This window comes from Oncorhynchus tshawytscha, linkage group LG15 (genome assembly GCF_018296145.1).
Source record: "Oncorhynchus tshawytscha isolate Ot180627B linkage group LG15, Otsh_v2.0, whole genome shotgun sequence".
Lineage (NCBI taxonomy): Eukaryota > Metazoa > Chordata > Actinopteri > Salmoniformes > Salmonidae > Oncorhynchus > Oncorhynchus tshawytscha.
Genome location: NC_056443.1, coordinates 26843340 through 26853722, shown reverse-complemented (window position 1 = coordinate 26853722; position 10383 = coordinate 26843340). Strand labels below are relative to the sequence as shown.

The 10383-nt window shown below is 40.7% G+C and overlaps 1 protein-coding gene across 1 annotated transcript; it reads right to left on the bottom strand.

Moving 5' to 3' along the window:
• Positions 1–3741: 3741 nt before the first annotated feature.
• Positions 3742–6031, bottom strand: LOC112214969 (alpha-2 adrenergic receptor-like). The gene has a single exon (XM_024373999.2). It carries the CDS (start codon positions 5829–5831, stop codon positions 4530–4532), a length of 1302 nt encoding a protein of 433 aa, XP_024229767.1. The 5' UTR covers positions 5832–6031; the 3' UTR covers positions 3742–4529.
• Between the last annotated feature and the right edge of the window lie 4352 nt (positions 6032–10383).

Below are 10383 nucleotides of genomic sequence, written 5' to 3'. Positions count from 1 at the left end.
ACAGCTTTATATAAAATTACCATGTACAGTTGAAGTCGGAAGTTTACATTCACTTAGGTTGGAGTCATTAAAACTTGTTTTTCAACCTCTCCACAAATTTCTTGTTAACAAACTATAGTTTTGGTAAGTCGGGTAGGATATCTACTTTGTGCATGACACAAGTAATCTTTCCAACAAATGATTACAGATTATTTCACTGATAATAAATTGTATCACAATTCCAGTGGGTCAGAAGTTGACATACACTAAGTTGACTGTGCCTTTAAACAGCTTGGAAAATTCCAGAAAAGGATGTCATGGCTTTAGAAGCTTCTGATAGGCTAAATAACATAATTTGAGTATTTTTTTCTGAGGTCTTGACTGATTTCTTTTGATTTTCCCATGATATCAAGCGAAGAGGCACTAAGTTTGAAGGTGGACCTTGAAATACATCCACAGGTACACCTCCAATTGACTCAAATTATGTCAATTAGCCTATCAAAAGCTTCTAAAGCCATGACATTTTCTGGAATTTTCCAAAAATGATGTCCTAACAGACTTGCCAAAACTAGTTTGTTGTCAAGAAATTTGTGGAGTGGTTGAAAAACAAGTTTTAATGACTCCAACCTAAGTGTATGTAAACTTCCAACTTTAACAGTATATGTAGCAAAAAAGCTGTAAAAAAAACTAAAATATATTTGTCCTCCAAAGAGGGGAGGGGTTAATAAAACGTTTTTTTGTTTTTTTTACTAACCCATATATACAGTGGGGCAAAAAGGTATTTAGTCAGCCACCAATTGTGCAAGTTCTCCCACGTAAAAAGATGAGAGAGGCCTGTAATTTTCATCATAGGTACACCTCAACTATGACAGACAAAATTAGAAAAAAATTCCAGAAAATCACATTGTAGGATTTTTAATGAATTTATTTGCAAAATATGGTGGAAAATAAGTATTTGGTCACCTACAAACAAGCAAGATTTCTGGCTCTCAAAGACATGTAACTTCTTCTTTAAGAAGCTCCTCTGTCCTCCACTCGTTACCTGTATTAATGGCACCTGTTTGAACTTGTTATCAGTATAAAAGACACCTGTCCACAACCTCAAACAGTCACACTCCAAACTCCACTATGGCCAAGACCAAAGAGCTGTCAAAGGACACCAGAAACAAAATTGTAGACCTGCACCAGGCTGGGAAGACTGAATCTGCCATAGGTAAGCAGCTTGATTTGAAGAAATCAACTGTGGGAGCAATTATTAGGAAATAGAAGACATACAAGACCACTGATAATCTCCCTCGATCTGGGGCTCCACGCAAGATCTCACCCCGTGGGGTCAAAATGATCACAAGAACGGTGAGCAAAAATCCCAGAACCACACGGGGGGACCTAGTGAATGACCTGCAGAGAGCTGGGACCAAAGTAACAAAGCCTACCATCAGTAACACACTACGCTGCCAGGGACTCAAATCCTGCAGTGCCAGACGTGTCCCCCTGCTTAAGCCAGTACATGTCCAGGCCCGTCTGAAGTTTGCTAGAGAGCATTTGGATGATCCAGAAGACGATTGGGAGAATGTCATATGGTCAGATGAAACCAAAATAGAACTTTTGGTAAAAACTCAACTCGTCGTGTTTGGAGGACAAAAAATGCTGAGTTGCATCCAAAGAACACCATACCTACTGTGAAGCATGGGGTGGAAACATCATGCTTTGGGTCTGTTTTTCTGCAAAGGGACCAGGACGACTGATCCGTGTAAAGGAAAGAATGAATGGGGCCATGTATCGTGAGATTTTGAGTGAAAACCTCCTTCCATCAGCAAGGGCATTGAAGATGAAACGTGGCTGGGTCTTTCAGCATGACAATGATCCCAAACACACCGCCCGGGCAACGAAGGAGTGGCTTCGTAAGAAGCATTTCAAGGTCCTGGAGTGGCCTAGCCAGTTTCCAGATCTCATCCCCATGGAAAATCTCTGGAGGGAGTTGAAAGTCCGTGTTGCCCAGCAACAGCCCCAAAACACCACTGCTCTAGAGGAGATCTGCATGGAGGAATGGGCCAAAACACCAGCAACAGTGTGTGAAAACCTTGTGAAGACTTACAGAAAACGTTTGACCTCTGTCATTGCCAACAAAGGGTATATAACAAAGTATTGAGATAAACTTTTGTTATTGACCAAATACTTATTTTCCACCATAATTTGCAAATAAATTCATTAAAAATCCTACAATGTGATTTTCTGGATTTTTTTTCCTCATTTTGTCTGTCATAGTTGAAGTGTACCCATGATGAAAATTACAGGCCTTTCTCATCTTTTTAAGTGGGAGACCTTGCACAATTGGTGGCTGACTAAATACTTTTTTGCCCCACTGTATATATATAAAGACAACAGATAACATTCCATTGTCTCTAACAACACAGAATAAATCAATTAAAAATAGCCCCATGATGGCCCATTACTGCTTATTAACCATAATTTATTCACATTACTTTACTTAAATAAAATATTTCAGTTGTGTACTTTACTTATTTTTTGTTTGATTACTTTATTATTTAATTTCTACAAGTCATTATCTCCTCTCTGCTCACACCATGGCAGCCAGACAACCATCTAACGTTATCTCTGTACTCCCCAATGAGTCATACTATTTTCCTAGTGGCATCCCAAACACAGCAGCAGTTTAAAGTGGAGGAAAGATTCAGTTCCACCTTGCTGATGTCCACAGGGCAGTGGGGAATATTGGATTATCTCCTCTCAGCCAACCTGTTGTGCTAAAAGGTCACCAACACCCTGGTATTGACATGGCCAATCTGTGTCAGGGGGACGAGAACTTTGGTTGACCCCATTACTGCAGCTTCTATCATTTTCATAGTTAACTTCAGAAAATGTTGCCATTACATTACACTAGGGATCTATGAGGCTACTTAGTAAAACAAACAGGCTATGTCCTAATACTCTGGAATACTTCCTTGTTTCATTCCCTTTGTGAATGGACACAAATCTGAATGTTGTGGATTGGTGAGGGAAAAATGGGCTGCATACCAATTCTTCACACTTCTCCCAAAGTTTGCACCTGCACACTCCTTCTACTGGATTGTAGACTGGGAGTGTGCAAGTGCACACTTTGGGAGGTGGGAGGAGCATCGGTAAGCAGCCATGGTGAGAACACCCCCAAGCCAGTCAATGGGATGGGTGGGATATTAGACATGATATCAATAGTGTGATAATAGAGTCTTGATTAGGATTGCCAAAAAGGAATTGTTTTTACACTAAATAATGATTTAGGCAGCTAATTAGAGATTTTTTTTCAGGAAGCTGTTGCAGCGACATTTTAACCATCTCCCTTTAGCATTCCCTAATTATATTTGACCTGCATTTTAAATTGTTTGACAGTGCAAGCGAATGTCTATGAACAGAAAGGATTACGTAAATGCATTGTTGTCCTGGAGCTGTTCTGTTAACATGTTTATAGTGTCTAAACATAAAAAGCTTATTTGTATACCATCTGAGGGACAAATGGGTTGCCAGACATCTTAGAGAGTGCACGTTAGACAGTGATTGATGCTGGCAGAGCACACTATCTCAGAATCCCTTGCATAAGACAACACTTGGCAACCCCAGTATCTCTCAATCACTCAAGCATGTCACAACACATGTGCATCATTGTCAGAGTGCTCCAGTGTGTATATACATATGACAGAAGTCCAACATCACAATAGAGCTCAGATAAGATTTCTTCAGCGTTTATTTTGCATGATAGCCCACTACTTTAAGCATAAGAAAAAGCACCACTTGCAAAACAAAATGTTAAATATGCAAAATAATTTAACAGAAACAGTCCACAAGAGAGGTACTTCAAATAAATACTTTATGTTTTATTCTTAGGTATATATTCATCAGCATCCAGGGTGAAAAATACAGATCTTTCTTACGATTATAAATAAAAGGAACAACCGTAGCCCACGTTTTAAAAACATATACTCAGCCCTCAACACCTCAACCATTTGTCTGTAATCCCTAGGGTCCACTTGGAAATCATTACCCATGACAAGTCAACATAGTAGATTAGACTGCTGATGCGCCTGGCTAGTTCCCCTGTGTTTTCGCATTAGCATGATTAGCCTGGAAATTGTGTTACTTTGGTTGTATAGGACTCAGGAGTACCAGATATCTAATGTGACATTGAGTTAAAGCCTTGCGATACACTTCAGAACATCTTGTTCTGGGAACCACTATGCACACACTGAACGTGAATGGCAAATATGCAGGCCAGTAACATAAATATGTTGGGTAATGAGAGCACAAGAGTTGCCTGTGAGGGAATATGAAGGCGTAGTTCAGAATGATGCTCTCTCAATTGAGTTACAGCATGACAATGTGTATGACCACTGTAAGTACAGTGTGCACATTGCATTGTTCATATGGTTGAATACAAAAAAGTATTCTTTCATATGAATATTCCATGGTAGATTTCATATGTCCATATTGAGATTGTCATGGTCATCTCAGGGCATATTTATTTAGTCCTGGCTTGTCCCTCCCATTATCACATATATCTAGAAGGATTTTTTCCACGACTTGCAAAGGATTTTCTGAAAGGCGCGTCGGAAATCCTGGTTGAAGATGGTGTAGATGGCGGGGTTGAGTGAGCTGTTGCAGTAACCAATCCAGAAGAAGAATTTAAAGAGGGGATCGGGGATCTTACAGGGGTCCCCGCACACTCCGTGCAGGCAGTAGCTGAAGAAGAATGGGAACCAGCACACCACAAATACCCCCATGACTACAGCCAGCACAAAGGTGAACCTCTTCTCCCTGGCCTGGGAGACCTTTTTCATGGACACAGAGCTCCTCCTCCTCTTCCTCCTGGAGGCGAACAGGTCCATGGATTTGTTGCTGGCTCTAGAGATCCGGCTGGAGTGTTTGGAGATGGCACTGTTCTTCCGGCTGGCCCGCTTGACCCTCTTATGGTTCAGGTCCTGAGGTTTGGTGTGACCTTTATCCTCTGAGGAGGAGCTCTCCTCCAGGTCCCCCTCATCATGAACCTCTGTGGTCATCATGCTGGGCGTGGGTGGGCACTGGCAGTGCCCGGTCTCTCTGTCCCCGTTGATTTTGCACAAGGCGGCTTTGCTTAGCCCATTCTCAGTCATTGTATGTTCACCTGGACCGTGTTTTTTCTCCGACATGCCCCTGGTCCTGGTCTTCGCCACTTGGTATATTCTAATATACACTAATATCATGATTAGGCAAGGCGCAAAGAATGACGCAATGCTAGAGGAGAGGATGTACCAAGTGTCATTGTTCAGCTCACACCCTGGGTACTGAGAGTTATCATTGTTTTTGTCTATTGATATTAACGGAGGAGAAGATATCATGGCAGATATAAGCCATACAATGACGATAATACACTTCACTCGTTTAGGAGTCCGTTTGAGATTATATTCAACAGCTTGCGTAACGGACCAGTAGCGGTCCAAACTGATTGCGCACAGATGGACGATGGACGAAGTGCAAAATAAGACATCTAAAGCGAGGTAAATTCCACACCAAACTCTGCCGAAATACCAGTAGCCCATAAGTTCGTTTGCCAGAGAAAATGGCATCACCAAAGTGGCAACCAGAATGTCTGCGGTGGCTAACGAAACCAAAAACAGATTCTGGGGAGCTTTCATTGCCCGGCTTGTTAACACCGCAATTACAACCAGAACGTTCCCGACCACTGTAAACAAAATAAGAAAACTTACAAGTGCTGCAAGACTCGCTATTGTAGCCGAAGAATATGGACTTTCTGATGAGGAATTTAAGTTGACAACGGGGAACGTGTCAACTCCGCTTGAGTTAAACGAATCCATCCCGTCCATGTATTTTTATTCCAGAATGGTTTGTTCAGGGAAAGACATTCACTTTATGCATGTCGAGTCCATTCATTGCCAAAATGAAAATGAGCACAATGTTGACGGAATGCATGTCTAGTGGATTAGACGGCAAATCATTACCCAATATATATCTGGTTAATTGACTAAACGATCATGCCACCTTGCCTTGTACATGCATACTGTTATAGCATGACAGGCAATCCTTCTATATCGGCTGCTGCTGGCTCTCTCTCAGCGCTCGTGCTGAGCTCTACATCAGAAAGCTGTCTCAGTCAGCGCTCATGTGTTGCTCACATACAACTAACTGATTTCTGCCCCGCCCCCGACAGAGTGCATTATTTTCTGGAATCTCATTGAATTACAGTATGCGATGCTTTTATTTATTGTATTTGTTATATCAGCTCAATAGGCTATTTTGTGAATGACGACTATAGTGAAATACGCTGTCTGTCATTAGGCTTTGATCATATGATGTATTGATGACACACGTTGAATGTCAACCACGCTGCATACACTGGATTTTTTTTAAAGTATGTAATTATTAAATTAGGTAGAAACGTACATTTGCGAACACACGAATATTTCAGAGATGTGAGATGCGCCCTGAATGTCAATGTGATTTAGGCACACCTTTATTCCAACACGCTGGAGGTCAGTATTGCTGCATCTACTAATGTAATCTCCTGCAAACAATAATGAGTCTTAAGGACATCCTTGGGACCTCACGAAATATTCGCTTGAAGTCATCAGGAAGTTGTGTCAAATCAAATCAAATGTTATTGGTCACATACACATATTTAGCAGATGTTATTGCGGGTGTAGCGAAATGCTTGTGTTCTTAGCGCCAATAATGCAGTAATATCTAACAATTCACAACACTACACACAAATCTAAAGTAAGTATTAGGACGAGCGATGTCGGAGTGGCATTGACTGATATACAGTAGAATGAAATGCAGCATATACATATGAGATTGGTAAAGCTGTATGTAAACATACTGCTTTACTCATGGTGTCATGGTACACTGGAGGTTTAGTCTAGTTCCCGGGTTTCACCTGTAGGACTATTCCTACCTTTTACACTTCAAAGTAAATCTCAGCTCTGTTAAAAATACACAGAAGAAAAATGATTATATTTCTTGTAGTGATTCAGGAGTAACATTAAAACAGAATAATATGCCTCACCTACATTAGACAACTATACTGAAAACCCAAACTCAAATTGCTGAAATAAATCAATGAAATCAATGAGAGAATAGTCAGATTAACTCATAACTAAAATAGCAGCGCAGATGGCACTCTTTTGCTAAATGCAGAGATGCATTATAGATAATGAATGTGTAGGGGACTTAATAAATTCTACAGAATTGGTGGCACTGCAGAATGATCAGCATACCCCAGATTCAGAGGTTGTGAATTCAAATCCCAGGAAGGGTCATAATGAAAAGTCAGTAATCATCATGTCAAATGGATGAAAGATTTTGACACTATTTCAGCTGAACAGCGTACCACTTACTTTAAAACCTCCATACCATGTAATTACTTTACTTATAATGGTTTGGGACACATGGGAACCTCAAGTGACTAAAACCTTCACGGGACCATGACACAACGTCCCAAGGAAGTTTTCAGTCAATTCGCGTATGGCTGAATCTCACCGGAGAAATCATCAGAGCAAGGGCAACAGGGCCCCTCTGTCTCAGTAAGTGTAGACCACATATCTGATACGGTCTTGACCAAAAAACATGTTGCCGCCATATAGCCGCCGTATAATTTGATTGGTTGACGCCAGCAAGAATTTGGCCTACTTTGATAAATAAATTATTATATTTAGCCAATCTGCGTTGAGCTGAGCTGTGGGTTGTCCTGGTGCAGCAAAACACCCCCCAAACGAGACCAGGTTGGATTTGGCTGCATACCAATCAAATAATTTCCTTAGACAAACATGATTTTCTGTTTCTGGTCAGCTTGTGCTGTTGTCCTGCAGTAGCTAGCTTGCTAAATTGGCCCTTTCCTAAACCATTGATGGAGATGGGGATTTGGACTTAATTATCTGTACAGGGCAATGATTATGACGGCGAGTCTGATCTAACCATAAATTAACATGTTGTGCCACTGGCCTGAGACGATTGAAGTTCAATATGTTGCCTAGTAGGCTCAGGTTAACTAGCTAGCTAATTTAGCTGGTTCATTCTTTCCCATGTAAGGAACCTAGGCTAGTAGGAAGCATTTTAGCTAAAAACTAAAAGTGTACTGTATGACAGAACCTTAGACCGTTTTGCCAACATGAAAGAGAGGAGGATGGCTTTGGCGTTCAACTAGTCTACAAGAAGGGTGACTCAGTATTTTTTGTTTCACGCACCCAAGCTAGCTTCTTTGTTTTACCATGCACTGATACTGTTTTGTAGTCGACTTGAGTTGCAACAGATTTCCACAACAATGTTCACATGTTGCCACCAACCTTATTATAAGACAAAATGAAACATTTGTTCACAAAAAATATTGTTCTCACATATTAGTGTTATTTAATTCTGTAAATTATTAAGAATGAGTGGTTTTGGGTGGGTTTGGGTGGTTTTACCCTTTAAGGGACCTAATGGGAACATCACTGAATACCCTCAAGATGCCCTGTTAGCGGGTTCCTTCCTTGACAGGATGTGAAAATGTTTATTGTCACTTAAAATATGTATTGTACCGGACTATCATCACTCCTTACCATATACATTTTTTATCTACGGCATTACAATACTGAAACAAAAGAAAACATACCAGGGATAAAGATTAAATCAAAAGCACTTGGTTTACTTTGATTCCTACCTTTAGGAAGCTCCTGTGTTTGTGTGTGTGTGTGTGTGCGCGCAAGAGAGATAGAGAGAGAGAAACAGAGAGAAACAGAGCGAGAGAGAAACAGAGAAAAAGAGAGAAAGAGAAAAAGGGAGAAAAACAGAGAGAGAGAAACAGAGAGAGAGAGAGAGTTGGGGCTTGGGCTTGTCAAATTGTCAGAACCACAGAAAGGCAAAATGAGAAAGTGTTCATTTGCATACCAAATGAAGCCCAATAAGAGCATTTTGATGGCAGATTGAGGAAGGTGGAATTTTGTGAGCCCTTTGGGTGTTTTGAGTTGAGCTCATCAGCTGAGCAGAGGTAGACAGCAGACAGACACACATTATAACAGAAGAGTGTTTCCAACTAATGGCAGGAATAAACATTTTTATCCCTTTCCCTCTCCACACACACACACACACACACACACACACACACACACACACACACACACACACACACACACACACACACACACACACACACACACACACACACACACACACACACACACACACACACACACACACACACACACACACACACACACACACACGTCTTACTATACTTGTGAGTGCTTTTTAGGGAGCAACAATTGATTCCCATTCAAAATCATATTAACCCTCAACCTAACCCTAGCACTAACACTTACCCTAACCCTAACTTTAACCTCAACCCCTAACCTTAACCCCTAACCTTAACCCGAACCCTAACCCCTAACCCCTAACCTTAATTCTAACCCTAAACCTAACCCCTCAGCCTAAAATAGTATTTTTTTTACAAGGGAGCTATGGAAACATGTTAAAACTTCTCTTAATTTTAGTTGATTTCCGATTCTTGTGAGGACTTCTGTTACTGGTAATGGAGCAATACAACTTAGTTATTTGCCTTAACTGCCATAGCACAGTGATGACAGCTTTGAAAGTACAGTGCATCAGCCTGTTGTGATGATGAGAATGACCTGGTTGTTCCACAAGGTCTTGGTGTCAGCCTGCGTGTTCCTCAGTTCAGCTGAGGGCTCAGCTTTGAAACGCGTGCTGACGTTTGGATGTCATGTTGTCCACAGTCAACTTCGATGTGCTGCTGTCAGGTACCTGTCAACTTGGGTATAGGTCAGCATATTGTTACTGTGTTCCAGGTGCTGTCTTGAAATTGCTACAGCATAAGAGCACTATCATGAAACCTACTTGATCTTAATAACCATGGTATAACACCTGTTATCATATGCATGTTATAATCTGTTATAATGCTTCAGACATCTAAAACAATAACATTCATAATTATCACTTTGAATTATGGCATTAACACAACTGATTATATGGACTGAACCCAGTTCTGATGTGTGATGTGTCAACAAAAGAGGACTGCATGAGCTCACTAAGTAAGACGAGTCTGCCTGATGTTGCAACAAACTAGCAGAGTCAGACCATCCTGATATCGTGAATTTACAGTGCCATACAAATATATTGACACCCTTGCACTTTTCTGAAATAGTTTCCTAATTTCTTCTAAGGTTATTATTATTATTATTATTATCATTTTATTTTAATTTTTGTCGCCATACCTTCCTGTTGGATTTTTAACATTGCAGAGCCGATTGGAAGCAGGTTCCTGATGATGATGCTACTGTCTTGAGGTTTGAGGAAGAGGAAGGACTTTATTTCTACGTGTTAAGAAAGACATGCTTGTTCTACGGTACGGTGTAATTGTGATCG